At 40.7% G+C, this 20,410-nt stretch overlaps 1 protein-coding gene across 3 annotated transcripts in view; it reads right to left on the reverse strand.

Annotated features, from left to right (window-relative positions):
• acot11a (acyl-CoA thioesterase 11a) overlaps positions 1 to 20,410 on the reverse strand; it is a 37,002-nt gene that overhangs the window by 5,071 nt on the left and 11,521 nt on the right. For all 3 annotated transcript variants that reach the window (XM_060906486.1, XM_060906487.1, XM_060906485.1), the window contains 10 exons: positions 18,719 to 18,779; positions 18,229 to 18,330; positions 13,897 to 14,053; positions 10,346 to 10,496; positions 2,802 to 2,921; positions 2,570 to 2,708; positions 2,415 to 2,470; positions 1,466 to 1,532; positions 1,234 to 1,317; positions 1,011 to 1,144 (listed from right to left, as the gene is read on the reverse strand). In XM_060906486.1, the coding sequence (XP_060762469.1) occupies positions 1,011 to 1,144; positions 1,234 to 1,317; positions 1,466 to 1,532; positions 2,415 to 2,470; positions 2,570 to 2,708; positions 2,802 to 2,921; positions 10,346 to 10,496; positions 13,897 to 14,053; positions 18,229 to 18,330; positions 18,719 to 18,779 (1,071 nt within the window). The remainder of the gene's footprint in view (positions 1 to 1,010; positions 1,145 to 1,233; positions 1,318 to 1,465; positions 1,533 to 2,414; positions 2,471 to 2,569; positions 2,709 to 2,801; positions 2,922 to 10,345; positions 10,497 to 13,896; positions 14,054 to 18,228; positions 18,331 to 18,718; positions 18,780 to 20,410) is intronic.

Consider the following 20,410-nt stretch of genomic DNA (forward strand, 5'->3'; position numbering starts at 1 on the left):
TTCTTCATTCTTGTAAGAATATGGATACTGTGCCCAGATAGATCCCATTAAAGTAAAAATACAAAAACAGAAGCTCTTATAATCCCACGACACAGTAACGACAAACAATCGCCTTCTTGGTTCTTTTCCAAGAGGAATTTATGCCCTCGTTTTTGAACAGCTTTTTCTGTGACTAAAGAGGCCTATTCTTGACTTGCATAATCTTCCACAAAACTCGCATGTACACTACCGTTCAAAAGTTTGGGGTCACTTTGAAATGTCCTTATTTTTGAAAGAAATCCACTCTATACATTGCTAATGTGGTAAATGACTATTCTAGCTGCAAATGTCTGGTTTTTGGTGCAATATCTCCATAGGTGTATAGAGGCCCATTTCCAGCAACTCTCACTCCAGTGTTCTAATGGTACAATGTGTTTGCTCATTGCCTCAGAAGGCTAATGGATGATTAGAAAACCCTTGTACAATCATGTTAGCACAGCTGAAAACAGTTGAGCTCTTTAGAGAAGCTATAAAACTGACCTTCCTTTGAGCAGATTGAGTTTCTGGAGCATCACATTTGTGGGGTCGATTAAATGCTCAAAATGGCCAGAAAAATGTCTTGACTATATTTTCTATTCATTTTACAACTTATGGTGGTAAATAAAAGTGTGACTTTTCACGGAAAACACAAACTTGTCTGGGTGACCCCAAACTTTTGAACGGTAGTGTATGTTGTACTGTGTGTGCGTGTCAGATACTGGAACTGTGAGAGAGTGATTTTTCTCTTCGCTCTCTTTGACTCCCAGTCCTGGACTCTCAATCAACAGTCTTTATACCCAAGGAGACTATACTTTTCCATTTGGATCTGTCTTCTGCAGAGGATGAGCACCGGTTAAAACACATTTGCTTGCTTTGCTCACTTTTGTTTCTCTAAAACAGCCACTCAGTGAGCTGCTTCTCATTTCTCACATGAAATTGGGCCGAATGAGTGCCAGCGATTTCAATGGTGTAAAAGTCAGTGAACAATGTACTTGTAATGCTTATCCCATTCGGGCCTGCGGCTGAGATCCGAGAGCAGGAGGAAAGCTCTTGCTGCAGGAATGTTCACCTCGGATTCAACCCTGACACAAAGGCTCTGATTCTCCTCCAGGGTGTACAGCCCGACCTATAAACCCAGACAACACCAACACTCGTCTCAACCACACCGTAGGTTTAACACTCCGAGACGAGATCTGAGAAGGAAAGCATACTCACGTTGTTCTTCTTCCAACTGAGAACCCAGTTGTTTCTGGCTGCTAACGTCTTGAGCGCAAACACATTATTGTAGCTCAGGTACACCTGTTGGTGTTTCAGGGATACGTTAAAAGCATTAATCATTCTGATATAGATTATCAAACCTGATAAGATTGTTGTGCAAAATGTTTTTTGGCCTATAAAGTGTACCTGCATCTTATCTTTTATCGTTTTATAATAAGGGACTGGATACCTGGTTAGTGGGGTCCCAGGGGACAGACAAGGGCACTTCAGTGTGCTTACAGGAGATGATGTATTTTCTGGACAGATGAATAGATCATGTTACTGAATATGCAAATCATCCATGCAAAACTGATTGCATACATGATTAAAATAAATAATTTATATTACATGGTAGGAGCAAACCATGGTAAGATCGGACCCTGTGAACTGGTTTTGGTGTGTGATGTGACAGCATGTACCAACACCTGGTTTTATAGCACAGTGCTACTGAATTCTGGTTGTCAGAAGGTGTGGATTCATTTTCTAGAACAGCAGCTCTGAAAATAGTGCACCTGCTTATAGCTACGATTACAGGAAGTAGTTTGTTTCATGGATTTCCCACATTCTGCAGGGCAATTTAACCATTTATGGATAAAAAGCATGACATGTCACACCTTTTAATAAATGCATAACCTGTAATCGCTGTGTTATAAGAGGAATAAAACACTTTGGGACGTGTTCGCTGTAACCCCGCTTCATCGCCACACCTTGTCGTTGATCATTTTCCTACAAAAGCCCGACATGGAATGTTTTATAGGCAAAAAATTGGACTCTTGAAGTAGTCCACTGGGATTTGAGAGATGCTGAATTTCTCAATTCTTCTGTAATTTAAATGCAGTTTAAATCTCACTAATTCTGGTGGGTTTTGGATTACTCCTGTTCTTTGTTCTACTGTGGAATGTATATAAAGCTGCATCAAATCTCTTAAAATGAAAAACATCGACAAGAATCCACTCCCACGTGTCAAGTTTCCCTTGATGCTATCTGGACTATGAGTCAGCCTTCCCTTCTGAAATCATTTCTAATAAACAAATGAGCAGCTCACTGCCTCGCACCACATCCGTTACATAAGTTCCATTATTTTATCCTGGTTTGAGATCTTCATCATTATTTTATTTTATTTTTTTTAAGTTCAGTACCTGTCAAGTCGAATCTTCTTTCTGGCAATCGCTTCTTGGTATCTCCTTTTTCCATCCTGTTAATAATTAAAATAAAATATATATTTTAAAAATCTGGCTTACAAGACCAATATTTAACAGTCTAAACAGGAAGCAAGTCTCGATCTTGGCCTCACCAACAGTTCAGGTCGTATCTGAGGTAGTGGGCGTGGTCTGCCCTCATCATCCAGCACCTCAAATGTCATAAACGCACTGTTAATGTGTCTCAGTGGCTCCTCCCCCTGATACGCCTCTGCACACACACCCACCTCCATACTGCCAAAACAAAACACGATTTATTTAAAAAATTTAAAATAAAATAAACACTTGCAACACCTGATGTCACTTCCTGTCTATATAAAGTCTCACCTGTTCTTGAAAGTGTTGTTGACTATGGCTTTGAGGATCACACGGTCTCCGACTTGAGACGGTCCTCTGAAATGGAACATGTCTATCGCCCTCAATGTCGGGTGGGCGTGGCATAACCGGCTGAGAACAAACAACGGTCACACTTACATTCACACCTACTAGTATGTGCAATTTACAGTAGCCAGTTGATCCATCACGTCTCTGAACTGTGGGAGGAAACCCACACAGGCACAGGGAAAACAAAAAGGCCCCAGGTGGACAGTACCGAACCCAGAACCTTCATGATGTGAAGCGATAGTTCTAACCACTGCACCACAATCAATTTGACAAAGAATAACACATCAGTTTGTGGTTACATTTAATGCTGTAGAACACCCATGAAACACGTTAGTTCCTGTTCTGATTTGTTATACCAGCTATAAACATTCACTCCATCACCAGTCCATTTTCTCTTAAAGCGTCGACACTGGAGACTCCTTCAAGTATTGATAAATAAGTGCCTCATTACAGAAAAACAGTGCAGTTTTCTTTGCTAAATAAACAATACATTTCTTATAAAAATAGTAAGATATTAAAACAAAAGTACTGTTATATAATTAGATTAGATTCAACTTTATTGTCATTACTCAGTATAAATACAGGGTAACGAAATGCAGTTAGCATCTAATCAGAAGTGCAAATAGCAGAAATGCAGTATAATACAAATAAATACAGTATGTGCAGATAAGCAATATGTATAGATGAATGCAGCTATGTACAGCTAGTGCAAATGAGACGATTATAGTGAGTAGAGAATGTACAGATAAATAAATAAATAAATAAATAAAATAAGATGTTTAATAGTTCTGTGCAGTATATGTACGGTAGTTAAGGGAGAAGTAACTACAGGTAGGGCTATAAAAAAGGGTGGTTATAATTATAATTATCCTTAAAGCTATATACAGAAGTAGCTAACTTGCTATGCAGATGTCTTGTGAATATAAAAGAATCCTGTGATTTGCAGCAGCTGCACTACTGTCAAAGCTTAGACAAAATTAAACCAATACCTTCTGACCAGAGTTCAACAGTGCAGTGGTGTACTTAAGTCATTCCAAGAAATCGAGTCGTACATGAGCTGATGGTTGACGAGGCATGTAGCGTTCTTACTGTCAAATACATTTGTTCCATGTTTTGTTGCTTTTTTTTGTATTTTTGGGGGTTTTGTTTTCAAGTAGCATTTTTATTTCATCCTCAGTTGGTTCAGCAACACGCTCCGCCATTTTGTTTTTCTCTACTCACAGCAGATGAGCCGATCTCCTAGTAGCAGAGTAGCCAATCAGAGCGCATGATTACTCATCCAGTGAATGTGGATATAATAATAATAATAATAATAATAATAATAAACTAGACTGCATTTCCGCAGAGAAAATGCAGTGTGCTTGCTGAGCTGTAGCAGAACAGCTATCATGCTAGCATGCTAGAAGCTAACATGCCAACATGCTAACAGCTAACATGCTAACATGTTAATGCTAACATGCTAATCGATAACATACTAACAGCTAACATTCTAACATGCTAATGATTAACATGCTATTTGTTGAAATTCTAACACTTTAAGGCTAATATGCTGACAGCTATCATGCTAACAGGCTAACATGCTAATGGTGAGTATGTTAACTTTTGGCATGCTAACACGCTGAGGGTGACATGCTAACAGCTAACAGTTAGCATGCTAACATGCTCAGGCGAACTCGGTAACAGCAAACATGCGAACTCTGCATGCTACCATGCTAATCCTAACATGTTAACAGCTCTCATGATAACATGCTAACAACTCGCGAGCTAACAGCAGGCATGATATCGTAATGGGTAACATGCTAACAGCTAGCATGGTAACACGTGAATGCTTATATGCTAATTGCTATGTTGTGTGCGTGTAAGTATTCCTAATAAAGTGGCCATTGAGTTGAAGTTGATTTGCTGTCAAAGTCTCAAATGAGCAGATCCTTGCCAAATGCATCATCACCTGTGGGGGAAGGGAGGAATGACTCAGTCAAGCTTCCACTGATTAGCGGCAAAATGGAGAAAAGATGGACGGACGAAAGGCGAGACAAAGCCGAGTGCGGGTCAGAACCGATATCATGTGTGTGATGGTGATTTGGCCTGAGGTGCCGTATGAAGTTTGGTGGATGTGTGGTGAAGTGTTACTGAGCAAAACTCCATTCATCTGAATGGGGTCAAAAATCAATGGAAGCCTATGGAGGTAAAAAGAGATGCGTGAAAACCAAGGAAAAGACGAGTGCAGGTCTCAGATGAGGGGATGGATCTGTGCAGGGACTTGGCCTGAGGCATCAAGTGAAGTTTCTTGAAGTTTGGTCACTTGGTTAAAAAAAAAAAAAAAAAAAATTGATGGAGAGTGAAAGTTTTTCTCCTGAAACACCATTCATTTTCAATGGGGCCAAAAATCAATGGAAGCCTATGGAGGAAAAAGGGATGAGCAAAAAGAAAGGAAAAATACGAGTGCGGGTCAGAACCGATTGCATGTATGTGTCGGGGGAGTCAGCCTGAAGTATCGCATGAGGTTTGGTACATCTGCGATGGAGCGTGTCCAAGTAGGACGATTCGATTCATGAGCCCTATTCATTCTCTATGGGAAAAAAACAAAACGACAAGAACAAGAGAACGGGCGCGGTGATCCAAAAGCTGTATAGACCTTGTGCACCTACATCATAGGTCAGAGGTCAAGTTTGTTTATCCGCCATATTGGGTATCAAGCCGCAGCTCACTTCACACGCGGAAATTTTTGGAGAGTGATTAACATTTTCAGTCAGAATGGCTTGTTGTGTGGCAGTAGGGCGCTCTAACAGAAAAAGCACGAAGGGTTTATCGTTTTACCGGTTCCCGCTGATCGAGAGCGGAGGAAGAAGTGTTGCTGCTACATGTGAGCAGACTTCTCCCAGACCTGCCATACCGTACATGTGCAGTGGCCACTCACAATAACACCATCCTGCTCGCATATGATCCACACATCGAGTGGTTTGTTGCTGAGCCGTTGAGAGTGTAACACCTTTATGATTATAAACATGGAGATTAGACTGGGACACGAGTATATAATACTGAATGTCATTAATTATTATGTTACTATTACAGTATTCCTAGACCCTGGTACTATTTTTATTACTATAAGTCCTTATTTCTGTTCCATTTCAACATTGATAATAGCGATATGCAAATAAGATCTATTCTGAAAAGTCAATGTATGGTACGCACCTGTGAAGAAATAAAACGCTTTTCAGGCATATGATCTAGCACATTCCATACCCATCCTGAGGAGAAATATCTGTAAGCGTCTAGTGACTTGTAAGCTTTTAGTGACTGACCACTGTAACCCCCTGGCGTGTTGATTAGATAGTGATATACATCGGGGTAACTTACGTCTGGCAGCTCATTACTTGAACAATCAAGCACAGATTTGGTTTCACTCTTACTAATGATATATGGGTCGACCCCTAAGGCTAAGTTCAGACTGCACCCTGAACCGACCCATATCCGATTTTTTTGCCCATATGCGACCTGTATCCGATTTGTTATTGACAATCTGAACGACACAGATCCGATTTTTTCACATGCGACCCAGGCCGCTTGGATATGTGGTCCTAAATCCGATGCATATCCGATATTTTCACATGCGACTGCAGTCTGACCGGACAGGTCCCATTCATGCGACCTACACGTCATCAACAAGAGACAAACGTCACTATTCTGTGTTGGCTAATCCCGCCTCTTTGGTGGAAAACAACAACATTTGTACAGTTTTCAGAATTTAAATAGACTTTTATAGAATTGATCAAGCTAATGGTGGATTTGGTAGGGACCTGGATGTTTATCTGTTAGCCTGATTAAATAAAACAGTTTCTATAACTGATTTATAACTTAAACCATCCTGTACCACATCGTCAGGTCTCGCCTCATCTCCATCGCAAACTGCACTGGTGTTTCTGCACCTTGAGCCAGCGCTGAGAGAAGTTGCAGAATTCAGCTGGCTATAAACAATCTAAATAAATATTTATAAAAATGTAGAAAAAGTTTATTAATATGACGAAATAAATATGTGCAAATTATTAAGCCTGAATTAAGAGTTTGGTAATACAGCGGCCGTATCCCAAATGACTGCCTACTGAAGCTCGAGTGCACTATATAGAGTTTAAAAATCCATTACTTCCTAGTAACATGTAGTGCACTTCTATAGAAATTAGAGAGATATTTAGGAGTCAACCCTCGTTACCAGGCTACACGTTTTCATTTCAGTTCAGAAACAAAAACACACATGAGACCTCACACTTTAACACTAACCAGATAATTAAACAAACAAACAAACAAAAAAAATCATTAAACTTGAAGAGTGCGCTTTTTTTTTGTTGTTTACGTATTACGTAGATGTGCTTATTACGTGTCAATTTGCGCATGCGGGACACTTTTGGGTCGTTTTCCGTTCATATTGGAGATCGCATACAAGTCTCATATAATTGGTAATGTGAACGGCCTAACAAAAAAAATCGGATTTCACAACAAATCGGATATGGGTCGTTTCAGGTTGCAGTCTGAACGTAGCCTAAGACAGCAATCTTATCTCTATAGCGATTTTTTGCTGTGACATCCAGGGATTCAGCATAAGCCAAGAGGCAGACTTGAGAAGATGACAGCGCGACAGCGGGTATCACTTACAAACTAGCGAAAGCGTGATCCCCAATATGGCGGCGTAAACAGATAATCATGTGACCACGACGTCGCATGCACAAGGTCTATACAAGCACACTACACCACTTCAGGCCAGACGTCTCAGAGTTGGAACGGTGTCTCTGGCTACGTTTACATTACGTCGAATCAGCGGATCATCAGATTAACGTTCTTAAAACGATTCGCGTTTACACTAAAACCGTTAGCCGTGCACACAGCAACACCAATACGCGGATACGCTCGGCTCCGCAGGCATCCTGCGCTCCAAATCACTCCGCCCTGAACAGCGAGTGCCCTCTGGAGGGTGCGCACTCCGGCCCTGCGCAGCTCACAGAGCGCGCGAGTGAAGTGAACAAGCCACGATTCGGGACTGAGCCGCTGTGTGTGAGATCCCAGCGCACATCACTTACCACTTGCAAGTGGAAGGATGGCAAGCCTAAAGACAATCATAACTACACAATGGGCAGTATTTGCATCAGTATTTGCAGTATTTTCATACTTTTATACTCTTTAATGAAAGGTGATACAAGGCGGAAGTCTGCGCCGTTTTTCAGCAGTCGCGTCACATGACCAACGCCAGCGAATCAGGAAGGTGGATGTCACAGTGACGTTGTCCAATGAGACGCCAGCTAGAGCTCAGCACAGCGTATTCGCGTATTCTCAATGTTTACACAGCACCGGAGCTGATACGATCTAGATTGAATACGTGGACGCTGGCGGATTCCCGTTTCCCCGCTTTTTCAGGGGGGTTAATGTAAACGGACAGTGCATCCGCGAAGAAAACGAGACAGATACGGTCTAGTGTAAACGTAGCCTAAATCTCGAATGCCCTAGGAGGAGGAGTAGATCCAAAAAACGTGTCGGAATAAGGCAGAATAAGTAAACTTAAGAAGAACAATAGTGTGCTTGCCTTTGGCTGCTGTGTGCTTGAGCAAGCACACTAATAATAATTCTACAGCCACTGAACACAAGTTATGAAGCAGTATTCTTCCACTCAGTAACACTGGTTAATCACAAAACGGTATAAATGCGTACATTTTATAATATAAATAATCCTCCACTATCAGAAATCAGATTAAACATGACACTCTTGGTAATCCTGACACACACCACATTATATTATAATTAGAGATACGGCTTGATAATGTAAGATAGTGATTGCATAAGGGGTAATTTCGGTGTTGTGTTCACCACTATTAGAGTTCAAACCTTGAACTGTTGACCAGCGGGTCACTTCAAAACCACCAAATGTGAGCAAATTATTAACCACTGATTTTAAAATGCCCCCCCCCCCCCACACACACACACATGCAGAACGCCGTGATAAATTCCTAGTATAAAAGTAATCATTACTGATCAAAACTAATAAAGCCATACTGACCTTGAGAGACAATATTCCCCATACAAATGTCCAAGTCACCATTTCACAACTACACTACAGCTTTATATATATATATATATATATATATATATATATATATATATATATATATATATATATATATATGTGTGTGTGTGTGTGTGTGTGTGTGTGTATATATATATATACACACACACACACAGATTTTTAAAAAGTGTGTAAGCACTGATGTGGTAAAGTTCTGACAGTACGTTTAACATTTATGGAAGGAGTCTCCAGTGTCAGTGCTTTGGTAAAGCTGCAATGAAGAGTTTTGAGTTCAGGACAGAAGAGTTGACACGTTTTGGGGTTCCTCAGTAACAACCACAGACAAACTTATTAACTTTTTAAACAAACAAAAAAGTCAGTAAATAAACAAAATATGTTTATAGCTGCTATAGCATAAGCGAGAAGAACAAACTTCCCCCTCCTCCATGAACGTTCCACAACATTAAATGTAACTACAGTATAATAGCATGTTCTTTAAAAGGTGCTGACTCCAAAAAAAAATTTGAGTGCTTGGCATTTTCCTCTGTCCGGCAAGAACAATACCATGTGGACGATATGTGATCATTTTGATGCCCTGAGGGTCGCTTTTCTCCGTTTTGGGACCATTTTCCTCCCTCTTGAGGTAAACAGTACAGCCCTACAGAAACAGTCGAACGCGAAGAGCTTTAACTAATTAGCACAATTATGGAACCGCGTCACACCAAGATGGCGACGCCACCAAGAAAACATCGTGACTCTGCATCAACCTGAAAGTTTTGAGTCTCAGGGATGTAATTTGTGGTTGACATTCACGAACAGATCTGTGAAACAAAAGAAAGACGAATATTTATAATTTTTCTCCGTTACTGCTTGTGTTCTAGTTTCTTTTTGTGCAAGATAAAAACATTGGGTGTACCGTATAATGCCATACTCGCTACCGTGGAGTCGAGCCCATGCATTCTAAGGCTAAGATGACTAAGTGCTAGCTAGAATGATTTAGTTATCTGTCCAGAAAAATAAGACGTCATCTAACCTTGCTCTGTCTTGCAGTTGCACTCCCTAGGCAGGCTTTCCTTTTCGTTTATGCTGGCAGGAAAGCAGAGTCCACCATGTTTGCCCACGCCGACTTGATTTGGTTAAAAGCTCCTCAAAAGACGCACCCCACAGTAGTCATGTGATATTAGTGCTCACTTGCTTTGGCGATCTCCGGAATCGTAAAATACAGGACGCTTTTTATCCCGGCAAAACATTTACACACAGGATACACAGTATGGGTGTGCACGCACAGCATCTAGAAACTCTAACAGCAACAGAAATAGAACATTTTACCCAGAATTCAACTTTGCAGCCAAAACCTTTAAGCCAATTGCTGTAAAGTAAGAGGTATAAAACATTTCAGGATGTGCCATTTTAGGAAACTCATCAGCTAGCATGCTGTTACCTAGCAGCAATGGTGGCTACGTTTTCCATCCACGCCATGATCTGGCCTCCGAACGTGTTCACCTGGTGGTTGGCGTGTGTAGGCAGAACCAGCTCAACGCTCTCTACTCGGGTTCTCTCACTTGGTACTACTTCCTCCTCATCTTGCCCTCCTGCACCAAAACACAAACTAATCATATACCGGTACATCATAAAATCCAGGAAGTGTGAAAGTAAGAAATGCTTTTTCTGTTTTGTGACTTATTGTGCATCAGGAGGAAGGAGAGTACCAATAATTTTGAAACCAGCCATTTATAGACCCTTAGAAATATTGTTTAAAAATGGTACAGTATCCCTGTAACTTTAAAGTACGGTAATAATATCAGTTATGACAGTTTTTTGATCGTTTTTGAAGCCGAGTTACTGTAACACTAACAGGGCCCCCCTCCCAAAAACAAAAAAACAAAAAATATAAAAACTAGAATTTGGTACACAAGTTAATTTTCTTTGGGTCTTCTGAAAATCAACACAGGGTCAAAAATTTACATACAGCACACCTAATATTTGGTTAAAAGGTCTCTTTGCAAGATTCACATTGACCAAACATTTTTGTTTACCATGAACAAGCTTCTGGCAGAATTCTAGTTGGATATGTCATAACTCATCATGGTAGAATTGGTAGAGTTCAATTAAATTTGTTTTTTGTTTGGCATGGACTCGACTTATAAGCACGGTCCATATATTTTCAATAGGACTGAAGTCAGGACTTGTTTTAAGCTTAATATTGGCCTGCTTTATCCTCCACAATCAGCTCTGATGCGTATTTGGGTTCAGTGTCCTGTTGTAACTCCCAAGTCGTGTTCAAGTTTCTGATGGTTTATGCTGAAGAATCCTGAGGTAGTCCTCCTTCATTAGTCAATCCACTTTGTGCAATGAACCAGTTCTACTGGCAGCAAAACAGCCCAGAGCATGAGGATCCTACCACCACCACCACCACCAGCTGGTACAGTGTCCCTCTGTGTATGGTGGTCATTGTGGCCAAACAATTCAATCTTTGTCCCATCTGACCATACAGCTTTCCTCCAGAAGGCTTTTTCTTTGTCCATGTGGTCAACTTCAAACTTTAGTTAAGCTTGAAGGTGTCAATTTTAGAGCAGGGGGTTATTTCTTGGATAGCAGAATCTTCACCCATTGAAATCTGAACTGTAGGCAGTGATGTGCCATGGTGGTTCCCAGGTTGTTCCTGACTATCCAAACCAATTTCCTTTCAGCTGAGGGTGACAGTTTGGGTTTTCTTGAAGCAAAGTGACTACACCTCACAATAACTTGGATACAATTGTTTGAACTGATCTTGGAATTTGTAGTCATTTAGAAATGGCTCCAAGAGACATTCTGGAGTTGTGTACAGTCCTGCTCACCATTATTGGCACCCATGAAGTTTAAGTACATAATGTGGAATATCTCCTGAAAAAAATGAATCAAGTGAAACAACTTTTTTCTATAGAGAACTCGTGTTTGATACAAAAGAGCAAATGATAAACAACAATTTAAAACAATAAACAATGAGGGGGAAAATATAAAAATTTAAAGCTTGCTGTGTCACTGATATTGGCACCCTTTGCTGTAAATCAGTATGGAAACACATTATGACTCACCTGTGGTAAATCACAAATGAGAATCACCTGTAATAAATTGTCTGTGCCCATGTGACATGAATTAGCCAATGAATGATGACTTCCGTGTTTTAAAAAGCCACCTGTTATTCCTTGTTCCTTTGTCATAATGGTGAAGACAAAGGAGCTGTCTGAGGACATCAGAGGAGCTATTATTAGCATACACAAGACCTCCAAAGGGTATAAGGCCATCTCCAAAGACCTTGGTATCCCTGTTTCAACAGTGCGTAATGTTATTAAGAAGTTTCCCAAGCATGGAACTGTCAAGAACCTCCCTGGACATGGGGGGGGGGAAAGAGCAAAATTGATGAGAAGTCTTCGAAAGTTGGTGTGAATGGTGGAAAAAACACCACGTCAAACATCCAAAGACCTGAAGGCCAACCTGGAACAGTCTGGGGTCATGATTTCAACAAGTACCATATGCCGCACACTAAACCAAACAGGGCTTTATGGGCAAAGGCCAAGGAAGACACCATTGCTGAGGAAAAGACATAAAAAGGAACGACTGATCTTTGCCAAAGAGTACCTGGACAAACCGCAATCCTTCTGGGAAAATGTTCTGTGGACAGATGAAACAAAAATAGAGCTTTTTGGCAATGCACAACAACAGTTTGTTTACAGATGGCGCAATGAAGCCTACAAGGAAAAGAACACCCTACCAACAGTTAAGCATGGTGTAGGATCCATAATGCTGTGGGGCTGCTTTGCTGCATCTGGTACTGCAGGCCTTGACCATATCACAGGAATCATGAAATCAGAGAATTATCAAGATATTTAAGAGCGAAACGTCCTACCCAGTGTAAGAAAACTTGGTTTGAGTTGAAGATCATGGGTCCTTCAGCAAGACAAAGACCCAAAGCACACATCCAAAAGCATGCAGGAATGGTTGAAAAGGGGGAAAAAATGGACTGTTTTAAAATGATCTCAATCCAATCAAAAATCTTTGGGGTGAGCTGAAATCTGCCATTGGGGAAAAGAACCCTGCAAACGTTCAAGAGCTTGAACAAACTGTAAAGGAAGAGTGGGAGAAAATACCAGCTGAGAAGTGCAAGAAGCTTATAGATGGCTACAAGAAACGTTTGGAGGCTGTCATCACTGCCAAAGGGTGTGCAACCAAATATTAAAGAGGGGTGCTGTTATTGCTGCACATGGTGTTTTTTCTGTTTCTTCTTTGAAATTACAATATGTAAGTTGAAAACAATTTTCTTTGTTAAATTTCGTTGGACCTCCAATTAAAAGATCCTGATGCTATAAATTTGGTACATTTCCATTTATTTCTGAAGATATTGTACAGGTTATGCAAAAAATGAAGGGGTGCCAATAATGGTGAGCAGGACTGTATATCTGTGATCCTCTCTCTCAGATCTGCACTGAGCTCCTTGGACTTCCCCATTTTACTGTGTGTTGGTCAATTCAATGAGTGCCGTAAACAAGCCTTTTTATGAAGGCACAGAGCTACCAGCTGTAGTCAATCATGATCACTAACAGGAAGTTAAGAGACCTCGGCCTTGGCAAGATAAGGGACATTTTGGAAGTTTCAGCACCTCTGAATTAATAATCCAAGTGAGTGTATTTAAATTTTTGACCCGGTGTTGATTTCAGAAAACCCAAAGAAAATTAAAACTTGCGCACCAAATTCTAGTGTGTTTTTTTTTTTTTTTTTTTAAAGCTGTATGCTGTACAATCATTCTGCCACAGAAAAAGAACAGTTCAAAGAAATTACAGAAAGCCTAAATATTACCATGACATTCATATCCAAGATGACATCCAGGTCACTGTATGTAAACTTCTGACCACAACTGTATGTATCACAAACACACAAATTTCTGTCATATGGCTCCTCGGTCTGGGTATGTGTGTTTTTTTTGTTCCCCCCCCAGGAAGTGAAACTACGTCTTACCACACACTTGCTCGCTAATGCTCGTCTGGAAAGCGCTGTCACTCAACAGAGCTTTCATGATGTCGACATGCAGCAATCGCATCCTCCTTCTCTCAGCAGCGACGCTGTACTCCAACTTCTCAAGGTGTGTGTAAGGGACCAGTGGCTTCAGCTGGACCTGAAGCCATACACACACACACACACACACACACACACACACACACACACACGATTGCTCAGTCAAACAGTCATCAACCAGGCAACAACAACCCACATGTTCATACTTTGTGTTTCAACTTCTGGAAGAGTGAGAACTTTACTGGGTACTTAGAGATTTACTTCCCACCTTTTAAAAAAAAACAGACACAGTTTTTCCTGAAGTATGAATTTGAACACACTCGCCCTTCAAGTTGTGACACTGTTGCTAGGCAACTGTGAAATATGGCTCACCACCTAGCTAAATCACTGGAGTCTAAAAAAAAAAAAAATCTGACTAAATACTTCACATGAAGGTCCATCGACACAAGAAACGAGACAAAGATATAGGAAATATCAACATTTACCTCAGATACATGGATTAAAGCAAAAAAAAATTATTTGACTGAAAATTTACGGGGGGGGGGGGGGGGGGGGGGGTTATGGGTGGATTTCAATGAAATTCTGAGAATGATTAACTTAGAACTGATAACTTTATTATCAATTAATTAATGGATTCTCATCTCATCTCATTATCTCTAGCCGCTTTATCCTTCTACAGGGTCGCAGGCAAGCTGGAGCCTATCCCAGCTGACTACGGGCGAAAGGCGGGGTACACCCTGGACAAGTCGCCAGGTCATCACAGGGCTGACACATAGACACAGACAACCATTCACACTCACATTCACACCTACGCTCAATTTAGAGTCACCAGTTAACCTAACCTGCATGTCTTTGGACTGTGGGGGAAACCGGAGCACCCGGAGGAAACCCACGCGGACACGGGGAGAACATGCAAACTCCACACAGAAAGGCCCTCGCCGGCCCCGGGGCTCGAACCCAGGACCTTCTTGCTGTGAGGCGACAGCGCTAACCACTACACCACCGTGCCGCCCCTAATTAATGGATTAATATATTCAATTTATTGTTGAGTGATTCTTCACCATTGTTCGTTTTTGAGATAAAAGCACAGACACGATCAGCCATAGATGGACTGACCTCCATTGAGGTGAGACTTGCTCCTGGTAAAGAAGAGGTGTGCTGAAGACCCCTTACATTGGCCTTGTGGAGGGTTGATGGCGTGACAGCGCTTTCTTTCCATTGCTTCCGTATATTATTTTTTTGTGGCAAACCACACAAATGCAAGCGCCTGGAATGTTTAGTTTTTTGCACCATGAACTAAATGGCTTTCCGTTTTCACCTATTTCGTATACAGCCAAGCCCACCTCCACTTGTTTTTTTACACCTTTATCGATGGCAGACACATCAGTGCCTTCTTTCATGGAAAGCGCATCCACGCTGCCGAAACCAAAAGCAGAATGACATGCTCCTCTGTGCTCGACGTCAATATAGAAAAAAGTTTGGATCTTCGTTTAAATTAAAATTGGGGTTTGACCTTACTTTGTGTTGAATACGACTTCAAAAACAATTCAAGAGAAATATTGTGGCCAACACGAGTGTTAAGTTACCTAAAAGATCGCGTGAAGTTGGCTGTTATCTACTTTGCGTTCGTTCTCATTTTCCTCCATCATTTCATAGGCCAGAAACAGGTGTTTTGACGTAATTTAACTTAGTAGGCTATGATTATTATTTAACCGTAATCTTCTAGACATTTTGACTGTTTGGGGCATTGAATGCTGGTGTATGATTTTCAGGGAATAAAGTTTAGCGCATGTCGGAACATCATTGTGCTCGCAGCCTCCAACTCCTCAAACGTCCTTTAAATTGTGATATAACGTAGGCTATAAGGCACGGTTCTAACATACCTTACACACTGGCCTAACGAAAATAATAATTGTTGGGGCGTCTGCTGATTTGTTAGCTATAAATTTAGGTCTAATTACTTCTGACAGTCTGCAAGCATTGCACCGTTGGGTCTTCAAGTCTGGCTGAAGCAGAGGAGCGGGCTTTCCGGGGTTTATTTTTTCGGGTTTTTTTTTACATGCTCTATTTCTATATGTCCAGGTTTGAACTAAGTCATTTTGGCAAGATTTAATTTAATACGAAACAGAAATGGTCAGACACAAGCACACCAAGCACATGGGAATGTATTTTGCCAATTTTGACAGCGCATGTTTTTTTAATGCCGCACCGTAGACAGCGAACGTTTAAACATGATCAAACATAGGAAATGAACGACACAAAGCATGGCTCAAAAACAAAAAAGTTAAATAAACCCTGCTGATAGTTGATGGTGTTGCAACCCAATCTCTACCCAACCACCCGTCATTTTAATTCTCCTCGGATCAGCACCGACCTCACATTTGGCCTTGGGAGAGTTGTTGACGGAAATCCGTCACACGACGGAAAACTTTAATCCATGCAGATATGTCGTTAGTTTACTAAGAAAAGCCTCAGTGTGACCAAAATTACACCAATTACACTTAGCGTTAACCACTGAACTGTCACGTGTTCCTCCATATTGAAAAACATCAGCATTGTGTTACATCTAAAGAAAACTGATCTGTTTGAAAGCTTCCTTTATATATAAAATTTGCTGCTAGGATACGGCTAATTTCCACTAGCGCAGCCATTGAATTTTTATAGTTAGCTCACCTAGTTCATTTTCTCACAATCTACCATAACACCAAAAAAATTTTTAAATATTGCAATTTAAATAAATAAATAAATAAATAAAAAGACACGAGTTATGCAAGTTACCTTGCTGTATTAATTTTTTCCCTCACCATTTTGTGAGCCAGAGTAACAAATCATTAAAACAATGTACTGGTAGAGTTATTTGTCTAGCTGTGAACATTTTATTCCTTTGGTTCCCCCGTCATTTTATTTTCTACTGGTTCACGCACAAAAGCACAGTTAGTGATTGAGGTCAAGTGTGTACTTTTGGTTGTAACCGAACTTTTTCTTAGTAATTTATCAACACATCTGAGGAAAATGTAGACGTTCCCTATAACTTCATCTCATTTCCGGCATTGTTGGACCTTTACATTAAAGTGCTATTCCACCGTTGGATGTATTCTTTGGCATAAAATACAATATATTTTATGACAACATGACTAGACAGAGAAATCTTTTAGCTTCAAAATGATATATCAAACATAATTTTTTGACAACGACAAGTATATTAATTTTGCGACCAAAGTCACCTACCCTTTTAATTTCCGCGCGGTAGTGAAACGTGATGTCATCGGCAGGTTCCCCTTCTTGTGTACCACGTGTCGGTCTATTTTTAGACCAGGAAACCCCCAAAGTGAGAGAGTCATTTCTCCTCGTATATGGGGGCCAAAAAAATTGCGAAAAATTTTGGAGTTAATCTTTCAGTTAGCTAGATTTATTGGCATTAGCTAGATTTATTGGTATTATTTTTATCGCGTTCTATCCGCCATTGCTGATAATATGTGCCACGTCACACGTCACGTGGTACACAAGAAGGAGAACCTGCCGATGACATCACGCGCAGAAATTAAAAGGGTAGGTGACTTTGGTCGCAAAATTAATATACTTGTCGTTGTCAAAAAAATTATGTTTGATATATCATTTTGAGGGTGGCACGGTGGTGTAGTGGTTAGCGCTGTCGCCTCACAGCAAGAAGGTCCGGGTTCGATCCCCGTGGCCGGCGAGGGCCTTTCTGTACGGAGTTTGCATGTTCTCCCCGTGTCCGCGTGGGTTTCCTCCGGGTGCTCCGGTTTCCCCCACAGTCCAAAGACATGCAGGTTAGGTTAACTGGTGACTCTAAATTGAGCGTAGGTGTGAATGTGAGTGTGAATGGTTGTCTGTGTCTATGTGTCAGCCCTGTGATGACCTGGCGACTTGTCCAGGGTGTACCCCGCCTTTTGCCCGTAGTCAGCTGGGATAGGATCCAGCTTGCCTGCGACCCTGTAAAGGATAAAGCGGCTAGAGATAATGAGATGAGATATAATTTTGAAGCTAAAAGATTTCTCTATCTAGTGATACCATTTATATATGTTGTCAAAATATATTGTATTTTATGCCAAAGAATACATCCAATGGTGGAATGGCACTTTAAACTGTTTCATACATTTTTAGCCTCAGTGATTAGCTAGCTGATGATCCATGGTTCTCAGTTGCCTAGCAACAGTGAATTTCTATTTAATCAAATGAATGAAACCGTGATATACATTTGCATGGATGATCTCAGTAACTGGTAACATTGTGTAGCATTTCCCTCCATCTCACCTTGTCTTTACCTGTGCGTCGAGCCACAAAGGTGGCAAAAGCTTGGCAGACTTTCCAGTGGCAGTTACTGTACAGGTCCTCACAGTTCACCACGATCCCCACCTTACACAAGCGCGCACACACACGATAATTTGACACACGCATAGCTTTGGCAATACAACCCTTCGAGTCATTTGATAAGAAGCATAAACTCCATGACCTGTTGTACGTTGTATGGGTCAGGTTTTGCACCGCCGTTTCATTTGTGCCCTTTAATATGCCATTTACATTTGTGGGTTCCACTTTATTTCATTATGTACATACATTTATGAAGAATTATACATCTATAGAGCTTGTACATGTTGCATCAGTGTAGGAAACTGCACAGAAAATCTAAACACCAATATAATATTTCAGTATTTTACATCTGTAATAAATAATTCAGCTCAGTGTTGGGTCTTGAGGTGTGATGTGCATCTGGCAACAATTTTATTTTATTTTTTTTGTTTACCTCCATGCTTGACTTGAAAGCTCTGTTGACTTTAGCCTTGATGTTAACCACTTGTCCAACACTGAAATAAAAAATAATTTTTATATATTAGGTCACTTATGATTTGTAAAGTGGGACATAATCTACCAAAAGCTTTAACATACTACATTTGAGCATTTTTGGTTAAATGATTATTTTAAATAGAAAAACTAACTAAGGAATATAAATAGTGATATGTTTATTATTAAATGAGCAGTGAATTGAGAAATGTTAGAAATAATGCCATTTCAGTGGACATCTATCGTCAACGGAAAAGGATGAAATCTATTACTTTAATGGGACACTTTCTCAGGAACATTACAAGATGTATTTCTTATTTAAAAAACAAAACCCACACTAGTGAAGAAATGACCGTTTATAGCTGCTATAATGCAAGTAATAACAGGAATTGACTGGTTTCATGGACGGTCCAGGACATTAAAGGCCAGATTGACCAAATACAACAAATTAGCATTAGGCCTCAATTAAAATAAATAAATAAATAAATGTGTGGCCAGTTCTACTAAAAATATGCAAATTAATGAATACAGACACAGCCAATTCATTTTAATAATGACCAACTCAATCTACCAAAAGCAGCGTCGAGTCGCAAACAACTGCAGGACTCCTAGTCAGAGGTTCCAAATTGTTCTCCAGCAAATTAAGCATAATGTGCCTCAGCAATCAATATGTTTTGATAATGTCTTCCTCTGGCATTCCAAATAGATGAACACAATGGAGAAAATTTCTCTTAGTTCTACCACACGCTTTGTTCTCTGCAGTGCCTCCACCATGCAGCAACTATCGCAGCCGTGTCAAGCGCAAAATGGGTTAATACATCAAACCTTTCTATACTATCGCAAACCTTAGTAAACCACGTTGCATGATTCATTTAAATACTCTCCACTTCCAAATTTTGTGGTCTGAAAAGGAAACAGTTACGAATACATAATGTAATAAGGCCAGCCGCAAAAATAACCGTGCTCACACCTGTCCTTCACCAACTTCTCTGCACATCTTTAGGAAATCCCAATAGTATTATTAATGTAAATGTAATCATATATGGATTTAAAAAAAAAAAAATTCACGCAGTAACTTTGCTTTATCACAGAACTGATTATTTTACGGGCGGCACGGTGGTGTAGTGGTTAGCGCTGTCGCCTCACAGCAAGAAGGTCCTGGGTTCGAGCCCCGGGGCCGGCGAGGGCCTTTCTGTGTGGAGTTTGCATGTTCTCCCCGTGTCCGCGTGGGTTTCCTCCGGGTGCTCCGGTTTCCCCCACAGTCCAAAGACATGCAGGTTAGGTTAACTGGTGACTCTAAATTGACCGTAGGTGTGAATGTGGGTGCGAATGGTTGTCTGTGTCTATGTGTCAGCCCTGTGATGACCTGGCGACTTGTCCAGGGTGGACCCCGCCTTTCGCCCATAGTCAGCTGGGATAGGCTCCAGCTTGCCTGCGACCCTGTAGAAGGATAAAGCGGCTAGAGATAATGAGATGAGATGAGATGAGATGATTATTTTACTATAATAGCATGCCCTAAAATGTTTTCTTCCTGATGTATACAAGTACAGTGAAGTTTATTTCCTGCTTTTTGTGTTAGGAAGCGGACGTCAAAGTGCATCATGAGCCTTCTTGAGTCCATACAGATGACAATTTTCTCTAAAAAGGATCTTCT

This window comes from Neoarius graeffei, chromosome 23 (assembly GCF_027579695.1).
Source record: "Neoarius graeffei isolate fNeoGra1 chromosome 23, fNeoGra1.pri, whole genome shotgun sequence".
In the NCBI taxonomy this organism is placed as follows: domain Eukaryota; kingdom Metazoa; phylum Chordata; class Actinopteri; order Siluriformes; family Ariidae; genus Neoarius; species Neoarius graeffei.